The following is a 23,416-nucleotide window of genomic DNA, read 5'->3' on the forward strand; positions in this document are numbered from 1 at the left end:
TGCTTTGTCTAGTTCCTCCTCCAAACCACTCTTTGTCTAGAATAAATAGCATCTTAGACTGATAGTACCAACCTAGGAAGAACTTCCTTCTTTGAAAGGTTGGCAGCCTTTGAGCAAAGAAAACAAGGGTCAGGATATCCAAGAAGCACATAAGCTAAATCCTGTTAGTAATTCCAAAAAGTATTGTCCCAGAAACAGTGCTCTAAAAGGTGGCTAGCTTCCCGGGTCAGCCACTGAAATATTATTTAGCCCACAATATAAACACTATAGAATAGAACCATGCTTTTTAACAGTGCTTCTATGAGAAACTGTTGTAGATTTCAAATAATTAATGAATGAGCTTCAGGACAATAACCTGTTTTAATGAAGCATTACCTAAATTTTCCTAGATTCATCATATGTTTGTTAGGTGTAAATTTAAAAGTTAAGTATTGATGTTTTGAGAAATTTCCTGATTATGTAACTCCTTTGTCTGCCTGACATACTATGGCATTTGCTAGTATGTTATGTTTAATTTACAATTTGACCCTGTCAAAAGGCTAGTCTCCCCCTTGGTAAAGCTAATCTTATATTTGGTGTATGCTGTCACAACTTGTAATTCAATGTCAACTAGAATGGGGAATTTGAGAGAATTTATTTTTCACTGAGCTAAATAAAAGAGCCTGTGCCTTTGGGTTTATATGGAAGGAGGACTGTACATGGCCAGTTTACCTATGATTTGGGATGAATGGGCACACAGCAAGTGAGTAGGTGAAATTGGGAAATGGCTTGAGGATATCATTTGATTTAAATTTATATTTGTTTTATTATTGTCCCTGCTAATCTTTCATGCTGCCTGTTAGTTGTACTACTTTCATCTAAATAATGTAATTGAAAATCAAGTAGGTAGTGCCTTCAAGTTCCAAACTGTATATTTCAGCAGTACAGTTAATCTCCAAAATGTGGACCTATCTGTGTGCCCATTTGTCTGACTTCTGTATCTCTTGGCCATACCTGTTACTAGCTTTATGGCCACTATGTAGAATTATATAGTTGGAGCACTGCATAAAGGTGATTGGATGAGAGGGCAGTTGGCACCTGAAATCTAGCCTAAACTTTGCTCTCCAGCCAGGCTGAGTTTGCTTGGAGCACTGGGCACCTTTTTCTAATTCTTCCACCCAGAGGATGCACTTCCTAATTTGCATAAAGGTGAGTACAGATTAAGGGAGGCACTGATTAGATCCACTTTTTTTTTTTTTTGCGGTACGCGGGCCTCTCACTGTTGTGGCCTCTCCCGTTGCGGAGCACAGGCTCCGGATGCGCAGGCTCAGCAGCCATGGCTCACAAGCACAGCCGCTCCGCGTCACGTGGGATCTTCCCGGACCGGGGCACGAACCCGTGTCCCCTGCATCGGCAGGCGGACTCTCAACCACTGCGCCACCAGGGAAGCCCTAGATCCACTTTTTGATCCACACAGTACAGCATATCTAGGCACTGAAATTTAATTCACTATTCCTGATTATTATTGAAATGAATAAGGATTTAATAGGTACTCCTAGTACTTTAATTTCATATAACAACCACTTTATTATAGCAGATGTTAGGAATATAAGAATGGATTGTTATAGTACATACCTAAAATGGGTTAGTATTTGGTGGGGCGATTTTTGCTAGCAAAGTTTAAAAATAAGACTATGCTTTGTTTTCATTCTGATCCCTGAAGTATGAAGACTTAATTTAAGAATTTCCTAAGATACATTGTAGCATAGTATGATAGAAAAAAACATGGGCTTTGGAGTCAGAAAAACTTGGGTTCAAATCCCAGCTTTGCCTTTTTATTAGGTATAAACTAGGACAAATTGAGATTTGTGTCTTATTTCCTCATCTGTCAAAATACAAATGGAACCAGCCTACCTTACTGGGTTGTTGTGAAGATTAGAAGACTTATTGTGTAAAGCAGGTGCAGGTGCTCATCAAATGTTTCCTTTCCACCTCTTCTTCTTCTACCTCAACACCTTAAGACTACATTGTAAAAATCCAGTTATTAGTGTGGTGGTTGTTTTAGTTAGCTTTATCTTTAGATTCCTGAGAGTTAACCCCAAAGCCCTTTTTGTTTTTGTACTTGAAGATATGTCCAAGGTGTATTTCTGTACTTTAATGTCTTAGAAGGCTGATAGAGGGGTCCACAGAAACTGTTCTGGACCTCATTTGAACCTATGTAGCTAGAGTTAGATATTTGTGCAGCTGTGAATGGATTACAGCACATGCAGGATTATTGTTTCTTAATAAAGCCATGCCATTAGCTTCAGTTTTTATGATGATTTGACTGTTTGTCTTGGCGATCAAGTACAGTGGAAAAAATTCTGCTTAGTGAGATTGCCTGAGACTGGACCCACTAAAAAACAAACTCCATTTCGTTAATTTGGAGACATATGCAGACACGTTATTTTAAATATATTAGAACTGAATTAAGAAAAACGGAAACTCCAGATTAATGTTGTGGGTGAAGGAATAATTATATTATTATGGCTTTTTAGGCTTTTCTTTTGAAATAAGAAAGAGCCCCCTATGTAGATAATCATAAAATCAGACTTAATAAATTATGTATTATTTATAAATTATGAATAATTAATTTATAGGTTAGATTATGGTGAGGTCAAATCATATCTCTGACTCTGAGCAAGGCTACTAAAACTGTTGAATTTATGCGGCTCTATGTCATGTTTTAAAGAATGTGTGCCCTGTACCTCTAAATCTCACTTCTAAACTTGTAGCTGAGAAAAATATAGTTTAACATTTATTTAGGATAAAAAGCTATTTTTAGAAGATGGTAAAGGTATTGTCTACAGGATACATCAACAGTTTCAAACAGTTATATTTATTTTATTAGATGAAAAATACTAATTTGTCCTTCTTCTAATCATTTATCTATATAGGCATTAATTCATGGACTAAACAGACATTATTACTCCATTACTATTAACTATCGGAAAAATGAACTGGAACAGAAGGTAAGCTTAAATTTTTATCTTAGAGGCAGAAAAATATCTATTGCAAACAACTTAAACTATTACCTGGTATATTTGAATTTAAATTGTTGACCTCTTTCATTGATGCGTTCAAATATTTTTTTCATTCCTGATGAATTGCAGCATAAAGGAATATTTTATTGGACAAATTGAGAGACATTTTACCTTATTGGTAGGCCCTAAAACAGGAGAGGAATTAGGAAACAAACATTCCAGTTTGGTTTTATGATAAATTATAAAAATCTTTCTTCTAGTTCTGCAATTTTTCTGATTAATTTATCTTCTCCAATAAAATGGCCTTTTGTTACTAAATTGCTAAATAAATAGCTTTCTAGATTTGAAAGGAATAAATTAGATTGTAATTACGTAGTGCTTTTTTAAAAAGTACCATGGTTACTTAGGATAAACTAAAGGTGATTCAAAAGGGAAATGCATTTTAAGGGTTTTCAGATATTTAGATCTAAATTTTTATACCTTTTTATAGTAATCAAATTTGATTACTTTAAAAATTACCTAGCGTCTTGGTAGATTAGCATTCTTTAGTTTCTACTATTTTAGGATTATTTCAAGAACAGTTTTTCTCTCAACTAATTCGAAATATTTAAGTCTGCCTATTACTTTTTGAAATTACAATCTGAACTGCTTTTTTTCTTTATTATTACAATTAGTCATCCTCCAAAAAGCTTCTTGTATTTCTCTCTGAGAAAGACTTTAAAAAATTTGAAAGAACGTGAGTACTATTGACAGCCCCTAAGCTTTGATTTCTACATGCACTCTGAAGTCCAAACATAAGTAATCTGTAGTAAACAAGACCTTTCTTACTAGTTGAAAGTGTTCCCCACAAAGTTACCCTAGAAGGGATTCTAGTGCATATGGTGTATGGGAGTGGAGTAAGAGGGCTCTCCATACTACTCCCTCTTTCAACCAGATCATCTCCATTTTCAGTCTTATTTATATATTGTGGGCAGAATGTGCTGTATAAGATTTTCTGAAGTTTGATAAACAATTGTTTTAAAAGTTCAAAGCCACCAGTAAACTCACTCAAAGGTCCTAGGTGCTTGAGCATGGTTTTGAGTGAGGGGCTGCAGGGGACCAGTTCTTCCTTGACCTGAGGGGAGACACAGAGCCATAAAGCTCTCTTCCATCTGCTTGCTTTCGTCCCAGAGTTTATATCAGCTGTGGTAGATTTAGTTGATAGCTTGAAGTACATTTTCAACACTTATTTTAATTTTATGTAGAATAGGTACAGGCTATGGGATGAAAGGGTACCACTCAGACATAAACTGAAAAATTCATTCAGATACATAAATATTTTATCAGTCTGACACCCAACTATTTGGAAATATCCATCTAATTACATCAAATTTTCTTTTTCTTTTTTCCCTTTTTTCCTTTATGGTACTCCATAAACTTAGCCACCATCCTTGGTATAAAAAACACACATATAGGGCTTCCCTGGTGGTGCAGTGGTTGAGAGTCCGCCTGCCGATGCAGGGGACACGGGTTCATGCCCTGGTCCGGGAAGAACCCCCATGCCACAGAGAGGCTGGACCCATGAGCCATGGCCGCTGAGCCTGCGCGTCCGGAGCCTGTGCTCCGTCCGCAATGGGAGAGGCCGCAACAGTGAGAGGCCCACGTACGGCACAAAAACAAAACAAAACCAAAAAAACACACACATATAAATACTTATATAAATTAATTAATATTATATTTATGTTCCTAGTATAGCTCAGTTCAGGTGCTTTCTTGATACCCAAAGCCCTTCCTTTACTCTTATCTCACCAACCTGTATACTTAACTCCAAGTGTTACCTGAGGGGCCCAATCCAATCTTTGTCCAGGTGTGGTAGAATTATTCTGCTGCTCTGTGGGAATTTTCTTTGTTTGCTTTTGAAGTGTAGAAAAATCCAATTCTCAACACTTAATTATAGGTAGCTTTATAGCATAGGTAGTTGCAGCTGCACCAAGATTTCCTGAGGATGTATTTTCTAAAACACTGTCACTGGCGAAGATGGGAAGCAATCCAAGGAATTCGGGTTACATGTGCAGGAGTTTTCCAGTTTTTTTCCAAACTACTCTTGCCTCCATGGGCCCTAGGAGGGGCATGGAGGAATATGGATCTTTTGTGTCTTGAAAATTCTCATAGGTGATTTTGACATGCAGCTTATTCTCCAGCATAAGGAAAACTTTGTACCGCTTTTAGCTGCAGACCTCTAAACAAATAATTGTTCTAAACTAAACTCATACACTTCCGGCTATGTCTTTAGATCCTCATAGCTTGTGGATCTCACTTAAAGTATACTGGTTCTCATAACAGAAGAACAATAGTCATTCTGTAGGTACCATTTTTATTTCACATTGCATAATTTTATCAGTCGTTTAGAAAACTCTTCTTATTCAATGATTATCCTCAACTGAAGGGCATTATTTATAGAGTAGGACTTTTAAGAAAAACTGTCTTAAGACTCTGAACTTGAAAACTTATGAGCTTCGAAGAATATGTATTCAGAATTAGGAGTCCAGTTTGAGAAATAATGAACTAAGGTGTTTAGTTCCATGATCACTACTAATAGGGTCTGATCCCAGTTTGCTGATGTGATTGCAAAGTGGATGGATCTGTGATTTCCTTCCCAGTTTTACGACTTTTCATTCTGGTATAAAGAACTTTAAATTTTTAAAATTATAGATGGAATATTAGAATCTGAAGAAAACTTAAAGATTATCTAATACAAGCCTTCAGTTCATAGATATGTAAACAGGGACTCAGAAGGATTGACACAGTCATTCAGTAAATGGAGGCATTTACCTCCTTATCTCGGCATTTGAGAGCTGGGCTATATGAACTATTAGAAATCCTGTGTGTAACATAGTAGTTTCATTCATTCAACATATGCTTATTTAGTATTTGCTATGATTAGATTATGATCTAGATTCTAGAATCTAGACCTTGGTGATCTTGAAATAAACAGAGCAGAGTCCTTGCCTTGATTTCTCTTGAATGGGAGAGAAATGCACTAAACAAGAAAAAAAAAATTTCAGCTGTTTATAGTGTTATAAAAATAGTAAAGCAAGTTAAGGAAAGAAAGATGTTTAGATAGTATGGGGTGGCTTTATTATATGGTGGTGAGGAATGGCAGCTATCTCTAAGGAAGTGAGAAATGTAAGCCATACAAAGGTAAGAAAAATAACCTTTGAGGCAAAGGGGCAGCAAATGCAAAGGCCATGAGTTGGAGTATTCCTTAGATTTTATTAATATAAATTTAGGAGGATACTTATTAGAGTTTATTTAAATTAATAAAATTAAACTTAAATTCATTAATTCCAAAAGTTGTTTGTAAAGTTGTTTCTCAAGACAAAGGAAATTTCCTCAATACAGGAAAATAATTAATTTTTCTTTATATTTTTTAGATGTTGTTAAATTTGCATAAGAAGAGTTGGATGGAAGGTTTGACACTTCAGGACTACAGTGAACACTGTAAACACAATGAATCAGTGGTAAAAGAGATGTTGGAATTAGCCAAAAATTACAATAAGGTAAAAACTTACTTTCAACATTTATTTCTTACAATCTTTGGAATATATATGATTAGATATCAGGCATCGTATAAATATAAATAGTTAAGAGTAGAGTGGCCTATTTTGTAGACCAGATAGTGAATATTTTAGGCTTTATAAGCCATCCAGTCTGTTGCAACTGCTCAACTCTGCCGTTATAGTGTAAAAGTAGCCACAGACAATACGTAAAGGGATGAGTGAGGCTATGTCCTAGTAAAACATTATTTACTAAAACAGGCAGTTGGCTAGATTTGACCCATGGCCTATAGTTTGCCAGCCCCTGTTGTAAATAGCTTTACAGTTGAAATCTCTTCATTATTCAGAGGACTTTTTCTTGGAAGGGAAGGAGGAACAAGGAGATGTGAACAACAACAACAGCATTTAATACTTAATAACATAACTTATTTTATGAACTTCTCTGTTTTTCATTTAATACGTATTTATTGAAAACCTGCTGTATGCCAGGTGCTGGAGATATGGTAAAAAATAAGACCTATCCTCATGGAATTTATTTTCTGGAAGGGGAAACAGAAAGTAAACAAATAAACACAACATAATACATTGTAATTAGTGCTGTGAAGACAATAAACAGGATGATGTAAAGAGTAGCACAGGGAGACCACTTCATATGAGGATGTAAAAAAAGTTATATTTTTCACAATCTCCTGAAAATATTTATTGTATGCTAAAGTATATGCGGCCATGATAGCATTTTGTTTATAGATTTATGTTCTTTTACAATTCTGAAATTAAGAGAATACTTGAACAAGACTAAAATGTATCTTCTGTATTATATCAGTTTCCTAGCATTGCCACCACAAACTACCATATGGGTGACTTAAAACAACAAATTTATTCCCTCACAATTCTGAAGCTAGAAGTCCAAAATCAAGGTATTGATAGGGCCATGCTCCCTGTGAAGCCTCTAGTGGGGAGGATCCTTCTTCTTCTTTTCTAGCTTCTCTTGGTCCCCAGGCATTCCTTGGCTTGTGGCAGCATAACTCTAATCTCTAACCAGGGTTATGATTTCAATGTATCCTTTTAGGGGGGACATAATTCAACTCATGTATTTTTCAACTTTTTTGACCAAAACCCATATAAAGAATAGATTTTACATTTGACCCAGTACCTGCAAATGTATATGTATGTGTGTATATATATTGCAACAAAAGTTTTATGAAGCAGTATTTACCCTTATTACAAGTGGTTATATTCTATTTTCTTTCTCATTTGACTCAATTTCATACTGTTTCAGTTATATACATACATATTATATACATCGACATATGGTTTGTAACCTATTAATGGGTTGAAAACCTTCAATTTTTAAAACATGTATACATACTATACAGTGTTATGCTTACAGATATTTATTGAATATCTTCTGTACAATTTGCAGTGGAAAACAGGGATCCTTCCTTCATTTTTAGGAAAACAGGGGCATTAAGAAAAGTTCATAACCAGAGTACTTGACCAAAATTTGTGTGTTTGATAACACCTTAGTATTCAGATTGTCCACAGACCAGCTGCATCAGTATCACTTGGGATCTTGTTAGAAATGCAGGTCTTTGACCTACTACATCAGAATCAACATTTTAACAAGATTTCCAAGAAATTTGTATACTCATTCAAGTTAGAAGTTAGAGAACACTGCCATAGAGAAGTCCATGTGAAGTCCTGTAGAAGTTCAAAGGCTTTTGCTTTCAGCTGGTACAGACCCAGGATGCTGTCTTTAGAGAATAACATTTGAACTGGACCTTAAAGCATGAATAAGATTTGGACATACAAAGGAATATTACCCTAGGCCAACTGAACATCACGAGCAAGACTAGGAGACAGAAAAGCAAGGGCCTCTTTAGGAAACTGTGTTTGGCTAGAGTACATGAGAAGGGTTTACATAAAAGGGTGAATAGTGGGGAATAAAGATTTTTTTTTTTTTTTTTTTTTTTTTTGCTGTACGCGGGCCTTTCACTGTTGTGGCCTCTCCCGTTGCGGAGCACAGGCTCCGGACGTGCAGGCTCAGCGGCCATGGCTCATGGGCCCAGCTGCTCCGCGGCATGTGGGATCTTCCCAGACCGGGACACGAACCCGCGTCCCCTGCATTGGCAGGCGGACTCTCAACCACTGTGCCACCAGGGAAGCCCGGGAATAAAGATTTTTAAAGTTACTGAAGTCAGTTAACAGAGTTTGGAAAATCAGAATAGAGTTATTTTTGATCAGGGGCATGGTATACCCAGAACCTGACTTTAGAAACATAATTTGAGAAGGCTATAGAAGAAAGAGTGTTGTAAGAGGAGATTTGAAGTGGAGATTCTATATTTAGGAGGAGCTTGCTATTACCCAAACAAAAGGTACTAAGTGTATGAATTACTGTAGTGGCAGTGGTAAGGGAGGTATCAATAGACTAATAAAATAAAACGTGGTGTCAGTTGGATAGATAAAGTAAAAGAAGAAGGAATCAAAGATGAGTAAAGGTCTCCTGCCTAGGTGACCAGAAGTATGTTGGTACCGTTACCATTTCCAATTTAAGTAGAAGTAGAAAGATTGAGAAAGAAGATAAAGAGATTAAACAAGCAGGGAATTCCCTGGCAGTCCAATGGTTAGGACTCTGCCTTTCACTGCCGAGGGTGCAGGTTCAACCCCTGGTCGGGGAACTAAGATCCCACAAATCATGGCTCGGCCAAAAAAAAAAAAAAAAGTTTAAACAAACAGTTTACTATGTGGGACTAAAAATTAATGGTGGGGGCTAGAGCTTTTGGAGACAATTAAAGTTGATATTGGTTGTCACACCAAAAAAGTAATATTTTACTTTTTAAATTAAACACATCTTACAAAATAAATATTAACCAAGAGACAGTGTATAAGATTTGCCAAGTGTTAACAACAAGTCTTTTGAGAGAATTGAGCTTTGAAAAACTGTTGATGGGCCCATACAAGCTAAATTCCAGCAGAATTAGGTTTGGCTTTGAGGAGCATGCCCTGATTTATATGTAGTGTTCCAGCTGGAAATTCCCATTGCTTCTAGATTGTAGGGAAAATATATATATACTTAATCTTTCTAGGGTATGTTTTCATGCTGTGGAGATTAAAGAGAAAAAAATAGTTTATCATATTTAAAACAGTTAACCTTTTATAAATTAACCTTTAAAGAAATTTAAGTTATTATTCAGCGGACTGTAGGAATGGTTTTCATTTCTCTGTAACATTACAAGTTTAAGTAAATTCTTATTGGTACTACTGCCAGGAAATAACCTATTTATGGTTACTGCTGCCCATCCACAGAAGTTTTTGCTATTTTACAGTTTTAAAAAATCTCTGAAGTACTCAAAAATTTGTAAGGTTTGGTTATAAAGTGAAAACAATGTATAAGCTGTGATATGAAGGAGTCCAAATTTGGGGCTGTAATTCCCTCTGTGATTGAAAGAGAATGTGGTGGAGTTTTTAGTAACACTTAAAATATAAAAAGAAAGGCCCATACAACCAGTTCTTCATAGTATTCTTTTTAATTGGTTGGTGTTTTAAACTAAGGTAATTACTGTTAGGTGCCAGTTAGCTCCTAAAGCGAAAGAAGGTTAGAAAATAATTAAATTCCTTTGCACCAACTTTTTGATTTTAAGTCTAAAGTCCACGCAGACGTTCCGGTTGATTATTAGTCATTGATTTCTCTAGTTACTGAACTTCAGCACCCACAACTCTTTTATTCCAAATCTCCTAGTTTATTCGTGCCAAGATGCATCAATATTTTAATATTGATAACATTTGATTGGATATTTGTAAATGAACCTGCCAGTGAAAAAATGAATTGTAAAAGACTTTTTTAAGAATAGCATAGACACATAAAAATTTGCTTTGTTTTCAATCATGTAGCCCTATAAATTCAGAGATCTGACAGTTTACTTTTCAGGTAGAAAAACTGCCTACTTAGTAACCTGAAAGAAGGTTTGGATGCAACTTTTATGTAATTACATATAAAATATGTAATTATATGATTACATTTGGTTTATCAAAGTAGCTGTATTAAATAAGAAGGTCTTGTTTTGTGCTAGTGCAATAAGATAAGAAAAACAAAATAAGATATAAATATTGGGAAACCAGGCCAGATTATCATTGTTTAAGTATGATAGGATATGTTTGTAATCTAGCATAGAAATACATGAAACTAAACTAGAATACTATTAGAACTATTATGATTGAGAATTATGTAGCCATGCAGTTACATAGGCTGAAACCAGTTGAAAAATATAAAAGGCAAATCAGTTTACAGAAGCATCCAAAATTACAAAGTATTTAGGAATAACTACCATAAAAAATGTAAATGTATAAATATGTATATATGACTTCTTTGAAAAATACTAAAAACATTAGTGAATAAATTCCCGTTTCCAAAAAGGAATACTCAGTATTTGTAAAGCTGTGGTCAAGCTTCCCGAAGGTTACTTTAGTGCTAGTAAGAATATCAGTGAGCTTTTAAATTTTGATAGCTTGACAGTAAAGTTTACCTGCAATAAAAATAACATTTATTGAATGCTTATTAGGAGTCAGACTGGCAGAAAATATTTGTACCTATAACACAGAAAAGGCTAGTATCCAAAAAGTACATAACAGATAAAGAATTCCTATAAAATATAAAGAAACGATAATAAATTGGACAACAGAGCTGGAAAATTCACTGAAGATGAATGGCATATAAACATGAAAAAGAGTTCAACCTTATTAAGTATTCAAAGAAAAAAGTTAAAAGCATAAGTAGATTTTTTTTCTTTTCAAATTAAAAAAAATGGTTTGGGAGAATGCGCCACTAGTGGGAAAATAAAAAAGTGATATATGACATTTTTGAAGGCCATCTCCCATTTTATCTTTAAATTTTAAGTGCATATAACTCTTTAAGCCAACGTATTCTCTTTTAAGCATTTATTATGAAGAATGAAATTCTACAAGTCCCAACTTAGAGAAATATTTAAAACTTGATGTTATGTGTGTAAAATGAAATTGTGTAACAATATGAAAAGTCCCTACTATGTTACCTTCCCTCCATTTTTCAATGATGTCTCTCTGTCTCACATATATCTCAACATATTATGCTGTTAACAGTGTCACCTCTCAGGTGGAAGGTAGGGGAATTTTATACTTTATGTAAATCCTGGATTCTTTTTAGTTTTTGCACTAAGCAGGTGTTATTTATATCTAAGATCGTGTTAGCTTGAGGTAGCAATGGCTTAAACAGGATAGGAATGTACATCTCTTGCAATTCAAGGCCATGTGAAACTTTGAAGTTACTACATTCACATACCCAGATATCTTCATCTTTTGCTTCACTTTCCATGTATTGGCTTCCATCATTTAGATCTCCTCATGATTCATGGTGATTGCTAAAGCTTTAGCCATCCTATCTGAGTTCCAAGCAACAGGAAGAAATGCAAGGGGCAAAAGAGAGAGACCTCTTGGCTAAATCAATTCCTTTTCAGGATCCTTTCTATAAGTCCCACCCAGCACTTCTGCTTATATCTCATTGGAAGAACTTAATCAAGTGGCATACTTTGCTTTGAGAAAGGCTATATAGTCTTCTACCTGGGAGCATTACTGCCTTTAATAAAATTGGAGCTATATTATAAAAGAAGAAAGAGAAGATGTGTATTAGGTAGGCAACTAGCAGTAGACTGCCATAGAAATTTTTTTCAACAGTCTAAACTACAGTTTCTGTTATACATACACACACTTGTATGGGCACACACATGATCTTTATTTTATATCTCTAGTTTATATATAATTACATTTTAAAATTGGATTCTTTATAATATTTTTAGAAAGAATTTACATATTCTGGGTCACTTAATAAATCATGGGTTTGGCATTATTCAGGATGTGTCATTAAAAAGTAATGAATTCCCGGGCTTCCCTGGTGGCGCAGTGGTTGAGAGTCCGCCTGCCGATGCAGGGGACACGGGTTCGTGCCCCAGTCCGGGAAGATCCCACATGCCACGGAGCGTCTAGGTCTGTGAGCCATGGCCACTGAGCCTGCACGTCCGGAGCCTGTGCTTCGCAACGGGAGAGGCCACAACAGTGAGAGGCCCGTGTACAGCAAAAAAAAAAAAAAAGTAACGATTTCCCAAATTGCCATGAATGTTGCTTTGAGGTCTTTGGAGATAGATAAGACTATATTTAAGTCACAGTTTCATTGCTTATTGGCTGTGTAGCTATATGTGTCCCCATCATTCGTTGGGCACACTCCTTTTTTGTATATTTCATATTGCATTATAATTTGAGATTTACAGGCAGGTAAAGTAAAACCCAAATGCAAGCTTCTTGAAGAGCAAGAACTGTCTTACTCATAGTGAGTACTTAATAGTTATTTACTGAATGTATAAAATGATGAAAATTCTACTGTTGAGGACATACATAGAATGTACTAGAGCGTTATAAGCACTTTCAAAAGGAGAGTTAGAAAAAAAATTTATAGTAGAAGTATTGCTGGAATTAACATATAGGAGATAGTGCCTAATTTCTTTATGTAAAATGTAGATTACTTCACTGGGATGTTTTAAGGATTCAGTAAATTAATATGTACATGTTAATGTTTAATTACTAATGGTTGTAGGGAACCCAATTTTTTGTTCTCCGTATTCACACCTGTAATACTTTCTCAGATAGTTTTCTAATTGTTTCATGTTTGTTAATTTTGCTTTCCCAAGTATGTTTTATAAAAGCCATTTCTTTAAACTTATTCTCTATCCCCATAACCCATAATGTGATTTTCAGTTATATAGTCAATGCATTAACTTTTTATGAAAATCAAGAAAGAACTAAAATGCCTATATTACATTCACTAGCAGTTTATGCAGAGATTGTTTAATGGTGAAAAAATATACCATATAGGTGATTTTACAAAGCATGTGCTTAAATGGAAGCATGGCATGTTAAGAGTGAACACTGCAAACATATCAAAGGGAAAAAAAGAAGCCCAAGGAATGGAATAGATATGACATATAAAGTGAAATAGAGACATGGTGTCATGAAAGCAGAGGTTAAAGGATTAGAAGAGAAAAGGGGTATTGGAAAAGGTGTTCAGAAAGTTCAAGTAAACTGGGTCCATTGGAATTTGCCAGGTGGAGATCCTTAAAAGAGTATTCATGAAGTGCTAAGGGTCCAATCCATGTTTGTTAGAAGGTAAATAAAATGGTAGAATTTGAAACACAGATTTTCCATTTGAGAAATTTGACCATTACCAGGAAAAAGATAATGAGGTTAATGGCTTTAGTAAAAGCCTCTTTAAGATAGGGGGTACATCTGAGGGGATTATGATAACGTAACAGACCAAATTCCAGGAATTTCTTAGAACTGTGCAGACCGTGCATGATGGGATAGCCATCTGGGGGTCTTTGTTGATAAACTGTTAAAAACGTTTCTAGTGTGAATAGCCACAAACATTTTCAGTGCTTTTTTGTTGGTTGAGTAAACCGAAGAGCACGAATGCAAAAGCAAAATTTGATGCCAAATCACAGAAGTTGCCATAAACACAGAAGTTCCCCTAGTAAGGACACTGCCTGTGCCTGAATTTCATTTGTTTCTGCTGCTACCATTTCTTAATTTTTCCTGGTGACTAGCCAGATTAGAGCTATGAATGAAGGCAAACTGGTCTTGCCTAGATGATAGATGAGATAAAGGTAACTTAGGTAGGTGGAGAAAATATTTAGGGGTTTAATGTGATGATCTGGTCTATCTCAGAATGTAAGAGATGTGCTTACTCTTTTGTCATGGGGGTTTGCAACCTTAGTATATGCCTAAATCTACAGCTGCTCCTCATTTTCCAGATGGCATCTATGGCTGGGAGTACTTTTTACCATCTGCACTTCTCAAAGAGTTTGTGAACTCTCTCTTTTAATTATAGGAAATGGAAAAACTAATTGGTAAAGTGGTTAAATGATATAAAAGATTTTTTAAATTGAGTTAGAGCTTTTTATATTCTGTTTAACCTTTCAAATCAGATCAATGCTTTAAGTGCTTTTTTACTTTCATCTTTGCATGTCTTCCATCTTTGATATTTGCAACACTCCAAAATACTCCATAATAACTATTTTGTACATGGACTGGTATTTTGAGCCAAATTCCAAAACCCTTACCTCCTTCCAATACCATAAAGTACTATTGTTGGCGTGTGCATAGAACAACTAACACTGAATGGATATAGGGTTCAGACTTAACGTGAATTGTTCCATTTATCTAATATGTTTTCAGGTTGGTAAGGTGTAGTGTCATGATTTGTAAAAGTAATTTAGAAACAAACTTTTTATGCGTTGCTAGTGTTTCCGTATATGTAAAACACTGAGATAGTAGGAGAAACAATTTCCCAGTTAGAAGATACTTTTCTAACTAGCTGCGAATAATAGGAGTGACATCTGACTCTGAAAATGAATATATTCTCTGTCTAGGGAATTCTAGATTTGGAGTGTTATTAACTTATTTTCCCTTTTTTAGTTTTATGAGTCATAAATGTATTTCCTAATGATGTGTTGTAAATAAGTATCCTGTAATAATCAGTAGATACAATACTTATTCACTGTCTTTTCTCTTTAGGCAGATTCTACTGTGGAAAATTCTCCAGATAGTTTGTCCGTTTATAAAATTAGATACTTGCCATCTTTGCTCATTTTCAAGTTCTCTGTTTACAAAACTATTAAGAAGGTGTGAAATGCAGCCAAACTTCCCAGTTTATGGGAAATGTCTGATGATTGCATTTCCTACGTGTGCATTGTTCACACATGAAGAAATTTGGCAGCTGCGAGATGATTAAGTTTAGAGTATCCAAATCTAACCCTCACTGGGATTTTGGTTTCCTGCTTTCTGCCCCTGTCTTCTCACCCGCTTTGTAACCATATTAAGTGCTATGGTATTACTTCTTAAGATTGGTGATACTTAAATTTTCTTCATTTTCCATTTATCAAATGCTATGAGTAAATCATAGACCACGAGTTCACCTGATGCAGAGTCCTAGCTTCAGGCAGTAACATACCCAAAACTGTTACGAAGGAAGTTGCTTAAACTTAGAATGCTCAATAAAGAGGTTACACAGTGGTGCCATTATTAGGGTAGGGGGCAATATTGGTAGCTAATCTAAATGCTGTAATTACTTCAAAATTATTCTGCTAGAAAATTTATGGTCATACACATAAAAGTTTGTAGCTGGCTTTGAAAATAGTAGAAAGCGGTTTGTATATATGGTTTGGTTGATTTAATTTTTATTTGGTTTGGCATTTATTTCAAGTAATTTTTTTGATGTTGAAAACTTCAGATTACTCTATTTCTTCATGATTATTAAAGATCATTCATGTGGAGAAGTGAGAATTTTTTCTGAGTACATCTATTACTTGTACAGATTTAAATATGTGAAGGTATTAAGGGATTACACTATATAATTTGTTAACTGTGGATCAAAAGTCAGTAGCAGGTCCTTTGATCCTAAGTGTAACTGATAGTTAGATACTGGGTATGCACAGTTTGGTTGACAAGAAAAAGGAGACAAAGATAATAGGAAGTTGGGGGAGACCCATAGTGAAAGTAGGAAAAGAAAAAGGAGACAGAATAGGAGTAGTTAGGGCCCCAGTGCCGCAAGCAGCTCCCTTAGCTTCTTCCATCCTCCGGTTTAGCCATCCCTCAGATAATTCCATAACAGTTTTCAAATGGTTACCACTTCCATTTGGTGGTCCAATTGGATATTTTCAATGTCTTTTACAAATTTCTTAAGTCTGTTTTCAAAATGATGGTGGTTATAGTTTTTATTACCGTGAAGGCTTGTTCTGAAGATTAGCAAAATTGCTTTTTTGTGCAATAAGTTACTTGAATAAAAGGTTCTGTGAATGAAAATTATGATCATCATTATCTTTGATGATTATTCGGCAGTGGGAAAAGTACATTTAGAATTTGAAACTCTGTCCTTTGTGTTTCATTCACAGGCTGTAGAAGAAGAAGATAAGATGACACCTGAACAGCTGGCAATAAAGAATGTTGGCAAGCAGGTGAGGTGTACTGTAATAGGTTGTGCATTCACAGAATAACATGCTCTTGTAGAGTTAAAAGTATTTTGGAGCCTCTGTGATTTTTTTCCCCTGTCTGTTCACTGTACATTTTTCTTCTGTCATGTAAATGTGATGCTAATTTTGAAGGTCCCTGAATTATTTGATGTCAGATTCTTTTTGCCATCTATAGAGAAGTAAATCACAAATATACCTGTGAGATACTATCTTTAGTGAAAACAATTTTGTAGAAATAATGTAGGAAACTTGTGTCCTGAATTCATTCTCCAAGCGCTATTTTTACTTGAAATAATATTGTCCATGAAGATAATAGAATGGTAGGTTTATTTCATATGTAACAGTTTTAAAAATGATATAGTTTATCAGTATGTAGGCTTCAATATATAGGTAATATTCCTGAGAAAGCTTAGAGCCCTGTTGGATTCTACTGAGTGAAGAGAAAGGGTTTTAAGTATTTGCTCTTTCACTTTTCCCAAGATGAAATATATATTTTAGTTCCTATTTTTCTGAAGGTTGGGGGGAACACAGCAACCAATTAAAAGAATCTACAGATTAATTAGACTGTTTTTTAAAGAATGTTGATTACATTTTTTCATTTCATGGAACATGGTTATCATATTGCTGATGTTGGCAGAATCTTGATATTTCAGATGCAAGACACTAAGCTGTCTTTGCTTTCAGCCATCCTACCATATGCTCTGATCCCATCACATCTCACAAGCTATGTAGGTTTGGGCCAGGACCATTCTTGGATGGGAAATCTCTAAGAATCACCCAGCTGCCACAAGAAGTAATGTAGATAACTGAGGGAAGTGTGTTACCAATTCACCGCAAAACCAGTTATTCCAATAGAGCAGTAGGGGCAAAGGTCTGACTTAAGTATCATAATTGGTGAAGTCAAATCTCACTGCATTCTGAATATTACAGTTTCAGTAACAAGAGGAACCCTCCAAAACCAAAAATGAGATATAATTCATCTTATTCTCTCATCCTGTGTGATACAGTCACCCTTGTTGTCTTTTCCCACTACTTATTTTAGTCTAATATGTAATATTAGATCACCAACTTGGAGCCTAGCATTCAGTAACTATTTTTTGAATAAATGACTCTGATGCTATAGTTTCTTGATGTAGATTCTATTTAACAGTTAGCAGCAAAGAAATTAAAAGTGAAACTGAAAATATATATAATTGGCAATGTTTAATAATCATCAGAATCATTTTTTAAAAATATAGTATTTCACTGGTTTGGCCTCCTGTGTGGCAAAAGCAAAACTGCCTATGATGGAATCAGACCAATATCTTTTTCTCCTGCCAGTCTTTCTTAGTCTCTGTCACCTAAAATGTCCTAAGGCTTATTTCTGAAATAAAGAAAATTTAATGTTGTGGTCTAGTTATTTGAAATTATTTATAGCGTGTTGTATCTCTGGGTATTTTAAAGAAATCAAGCGTATTGAAATTGTAGTTTAGAAAAGAACAGCCAAGAAGTAATTTCAGTGGTGAACATTTGTTTAAAGTTAGGAGTCTTGGTATTTTAGCAATACATATAAGAAAATAATGGTTTAATTGAAAGTTTGTTATTGTGTGCAATATCTATCCTTTATTTCAAAGCTTTCAAATTTAGCTGAAATATTTCAATCAGCTCAGCCTTAAACATAAATGTATATTAAGCATTTAAACTTAACTTCCTTTATTACAATGCAATTTTAAGTCTTGTTTTTAACTCAGATGTTTCAAATACAGATTTTATCAGGTTTAAGTTAACGGATTGTACCTATATTCTTTCCTGTGATACATTTTTTCAAAATAGCTACACGAAATATTTATCCTTAACATTTTAGAATTGATCCAAATTGTATTTAAATTTTTAAATTACTGACAGTGACTTTTGATCCAAGAATATTTCCTGAATCATTTAAAGCACTATTTCTGAAATATTAAAATTATATAGGAATTAAATTAAAATTACAGAGGAAGTGATGAGAATTCACATTGAACTCTTTCCTTTTGGTATGTCTGCTTTGAGTAAAGTACCCCCTCAGACATTCAGTATATATGAATGGCAGAAAATATACACACATAATCAGGCTTATACACACAGATAAAATGCTTATGCTTTTTTAAAAAAATCAGATGATTTCGGACTGTATAGAATTCCTTGTGACTCTTTTATCATTTCTCCTGCAGAGTCATAACATTGATTGTGTAAATCGATCTTTATTTTATCAGCTCCTTAACATTTTAACAGATTTAGAAATCCTGAAAATGTAACAATATATTGGAAAAGTTAAATTGTAAAATATATATAAATTTAGTTTTGGCTTTCTTTACCAATTTCATCAGCTACTGAAAAAAAAATCTAAGTAATTCGTCTACCAGTAATATGGTTCTTTTTTCTTTTTCTTTCCTTATTCCTTTTTTCTTTTAGGACCCCAAACGTCATTTGGAGGAACATGTGGATGTACTTATGACTTCAAATATTGTCCAGTGTTTAGCAGCTATGTTGGATACTGTTGTATTTAAATAAAGCAATGCAAAAAGCTCTTAGTGATACTTTCAGTGTATAGTCCTCTTGTTCCTAATGCTCAAAATCAAGGGACCTCTGAAGGTGTATTTGGTTAAATGTAAGACATCTGGCATCATTTGCAGCACTGTAACACCTTCAGTCTCCATTGTACAATTACTTCTGTTTCTTTAGTCAGGGTCTTTGCAGATTCCAAAGTTGTATAAGAATACATCAAAGTGGACAAATTTTGTTAAGATCCCATTTAATATTTGAAGAAATCAGTAACACAAATATATTTTGATTGTTGCTTACAAAATAAAATACATTTACAGTCTATGTCTCCTGAGGTCTTTTTGGCACTGGGTGGAATTAACAGAATAACATTTGACAGTGCACTGGAAATCTCACACAAAGATATGTTTTCCTTTGTAATTTAAGATAACACATAAAACATCAGTGTGATAACAAAACTTCACAAATGTAAAATGACTGCCATTAATGAGTGGCTACCTCATTAGTGAGTAACCCAGAAAAATGTTGACATATTTTATTAGAAATATTTGTCACAAGTTAGTATTGAATACTCAATATCTTGTTAACAGATTATACTTTCAGTATCTCAGAGGGGTACATAAAAGGAGAAAAGGGAGGCAGTTTAAATTTAGACTTTGATGATTTTTTTTTTTTTTAAAGAGTACATTCCACCAACAGTGTTGCGATTGTCTGGGAATTGCCTGCTGCAAAACTTCACTAGACTTTCAGCTGAGACAGCCATAGAAGGTGTGCAGTGTCCTCAAAGCAAAATGAGAAACGTAGCCATAATGTGAATTGAATATCATGAGCACATAAGCAATAATTTTGTTACTGTTTTCTCTCATCTTTCTTAAATTAACTTAGAAGTACCCAGTTTTCTGATAAAGACAAAAATTTGACTAATGGCAGTTTTCACAGATGACCTCGTCCCTCAACCTGTTTCTAACCTGATGTACATAAGTACTCACACATGGTACAGCACCATACTGGGTACACCAAAGAATGTGCAAAACACACGGAGACAAAGATTTAATTCTGTCTCTCCCTTTGTGAAAATATGGTAAGAATGTTTCTAAGGCTTCATTAAAGAGGGAATTTACTTGGGGATTTAGAATTGAGATTTAGCCTCTGATAGAGTAGTATGAATAATGTGGTGAACCAAATTACTCTCCTATTTGAATAATTCTAGGCTGCTCTTGGTTGCCTAATGAAAAATTACCAGAAACTAAAAGTGGAAGTGGCTTAAATTCTCACTATGTTTCACAGTCTCTGTTTTTGGTGGAATAAGGTATTCTGAGCATTTCTTGATTGTCCTGCAGTTTCTTCTTTTAAATATAGTGATGGTATATTTTATGTAGGGCTTGTAATATGTATTAATTTAATTGTTGGGATTACAACAGCTAACGATTTACAATTAAAATATGAGTTGAAGTTTGTAGAAATTTTCCTTTTGCCTGATTTAAACTTGTGTGCAAATGTTTTGTTTTTTTTTAATATATGATTTTCCCCTTTACATAAATCAGGTTCTGTGACTTCTTTCACAGATACTGTGAAAAGCTAGTCAAGATTTTTTTTGTACAATATGCCCGCAGAAGAAGGCCTCAATAATACAAGGGTTATTCTCAACATTCCAATGGAAACTACTTGTTTTTTTTCTTTCTTTCACTTTAGTCCCCTGAAAAATAGCTCCTGAGTGAGTAAAGTGACTGAGAAGGCTCACACAAGGCCTGCCTTTTGCTCTTCTTATTTGATCACCTCATCTTCTGGGACTTCCCACAGTCACATACCATCTTCTCCCACTTGGTTCATATTGGAGACGTTCCCAATTTCAAAACCTTACCAGAATCCCTCCTAGCAAAAACCTACAGTTTTGTAGATTTGGAGTCAATCAGAATGAGGGTGTCTTAAGAAGGCTCAGTGAACACCTTTCTCTTGGAATGCACAGCTATTTTAGCAGCAGCCTGATAACCCAGGCCCAGGCAGGCACTGAAACAACTTATTTAATCACAAGCTCAATAAGCCACTTCAGGGGAGAGAGAGAGAGAGAGAGAGTGAGAGAGAGAGAGAGAGAGAGAGAGAGAGAGAGAGAGAGAGAGAGAGAGAGAGAGAGAGTGTGTGTGTGTGTGTGTGTGTGTGTGTGTGTGTGTGTTATCTCTGCATCACTAGAACCAAAACTCTTGCCTCTAATACAGAGATGTTCCCACTTTCCACTTAGACTAGTGTGGGGGCATCAAAAGCTCCCGCCTCACTATTCAGTGCCATCTGCCTGTACCAGGAGCACCTGAGTCTTCCAGGAGCTCATTAGAAATACAGACCTGCTGAATCCGAATCAAGAATCTTGGTGTGGTGCATAAGCACTTTTAAAGTTTGAGAAGACCAGCTCTACAGAAGTATGATTCAAGAGCTGATGTGCTGATTCTGAGAAAAGCCTGTTTTCCTTCTTGAGCATATATGTTAAAGACATAGATAGCCTGTATGTGAGGAATCACTGAATTCAGTACTGGTAATCTAAGTGAGAGTGCACATTTATCTCCTAATCCAATTCCTTAGAAACTCTGAGGAGGAGGCACTCTCCCTTTCCTCTACTTTAACATGTCATTTTTAGCATTCTGCATTTTTTAAAAGGCCAGTTCAGGGTACCGGGAATAACAAAACCCGAAAAAGAGCCCAGGTAGAGTCTCTCCTTTCTGCGACACACTGAAGGCTCTGTCCCACCGAGGAGGGGGTGGAGAGAAAGGCATTCGGGGACAAAGAAGTGAATGAGCGAAGAAAGGGGAAAGCAAGAGTAGCCAAAACCAGGCCAAAGGCTCTCGGGAGAAATGGCGGTGAAAGGTAAAAGGCAAAGAAAACCAAGCGTCCAATAATGTCATAGCTACTGTCCCCTCCCCCCACACCCCAACGCCTCAACAGTTAAGGCCCTGCTTGTTAGTGAAGCTTCCTGGCCACGAGCTGAGATTTGCTTTCGAAAGGAAAAGGGGGTCTGGCTGTATTTTTTTTTTTTTCCCAGTCCGGGACATCTGGGCACCAACCCTTCCGGCCCTGGGCCGCGCTCGCCGGGCCTTGCCACGGCTGGTGCCCTCTGCGGCCAAGGCGCCCGCCCGCCGCGGGGGCGCAGTCCGGGCTCAGCGCTGGCCGCTCGGCCCCCAGAGGCGGCGCTCTCAAAATGCGCCCGCCTAGGCACAGGTCGAGTCGGGTTAGCCCCTCTCTGCAAAGCGCCAGACCCACCCAATGTCCCCGGCGCCGCTCTCCCTCAGGGAGTGGCCGGGCCCGAGGAAGGCAGATGCACTCTCCCGGAGGAAGGTACGAGCTCCACCGGGCGGAGGCGCCCAGGCCGAGCCTCCGGCAGGGAGAGTGTGTGCCCCCCCGGGGTCCGCGCCAGCAGCCGCTCGCCCCGCGCTCCCCGGGTCTGTGGGCGGCTCCCTCTCGGGACCGCCAGGGTGCTGGGGAGCCTACGGGGACCTTAGACAATGGAGCCAGAGCGGGGCGGCTGGCCTGGGGCCGAGCGCCGGGCGCGGGGGTGGCTTCTCCCGCCGCCTGCCCCCGCAGTGCCCCGCGTGGCGCCGGCCCGCCAGTGAGCCAGCTCGCGGGGCCGAGCTGAGCTCCGGCGCTGCGCTCCTCCTCCTGGTTCCCGCGCGGCTCGGCGTCCCGGGAAAGCCACAGGAGGGCAGGTTGGCGGGTGCCGGCCACGGGAAGCAGCTTAGAGCGGTGAAGCCTCTTGGCCCTCTGGTTCGGGCGGAGGGCTGGGCTCCTCTGTAGACCCAGTACTGGGAGATTTCTTCCTACACCTCGGCGCCGCTTTGGGCCTCGTGCTATTGATTTGTGCCAACATCTTTTTAAACTGGTTCTTTTCTCTATTCCTCTTTAGATTCTTTCTCATTTTAAAATTACTGGCATGGATTCTTTTTCTCCCCTCCAGATTATATAAACATTAAACACACACACACACACACACTCACACACACACACACACACAGTCTTCCGTAACGATCACTGCGTTGACACCACTTCCACTCTGTCTCCCCAGATCAACGCTTCTAGGGAACCCATTTGCGCGAGGACCCGGCCCTCTCTTTTCCTGGCGAGGCTTTTGAACCTGTCGCCAAGGCCGTACCTCAGAGAGAAGGAAGTGCAGTGGGATGCGAGGCATGCATGGCGCCTGCCCCCAGTTAGATGCTCTTCAGATAATCTGCAACCAAGCTCGCTGATAAAATATTTAGGAAAGACCTCGTAAACATCACAGCAACTACATTAAGGCACTTCAGCCCGACAGCTTATCATTATTTCAAAA

General features: G+C 36.8%; 1 protein-coding gene across 2 annotated transcripts in view; it reads left to right on the forward strand.

The window, feature by feature from the left end:
• The window catches only part of PSMD14 (proteasome 26S subunit, non-ATPase 14), a 92,877-nt gene extending 73,729 nt beyond the window's left edge, over window positions 1-19,148 (forward strand). For both annotated transcript variants that reach the window (XM_079709854.1, XM_079709853.1), the window contains 4 exons: window positions 2,916-2,990; window positions 6,416-6,541; window positions 16,510-16,572; window positions 19,018-19,148. In XM_079709854.1, coding sequence (XP_079565980.1) covers window positions 2,916-2,990; window positions 6,416-6,541; window positions 16,510-16,572; window positions 19,018-19,116 — 363 coding nt within the window. In that variant the 3' untranslated portion in view covers window positions 19,117-19,148. The remainder of the gene's footprint in view (window positions 1-2,915; window positions 2,991-6,415; window positions 6,542-16,509; window positions 16,573-19,017) is intronic.
• The last annotated feature ends 4,268 nt before the right edge of the window (window positions 19,149-23,416 follow it).

This window comes from Hyperoodon ampullatus, assembly GCF_949752795.1.
Source record: "Hyperoodon ampullatus genome assembly, chromosome: 8".
In the NCBI taxonomy this organism is placed as follows: Eukaryota; Metazoa; Chordata; class Mammalia; order Artiodactyla; family Ziphiidae; genus Hyperoodon; species Hyperoodon ampullatus.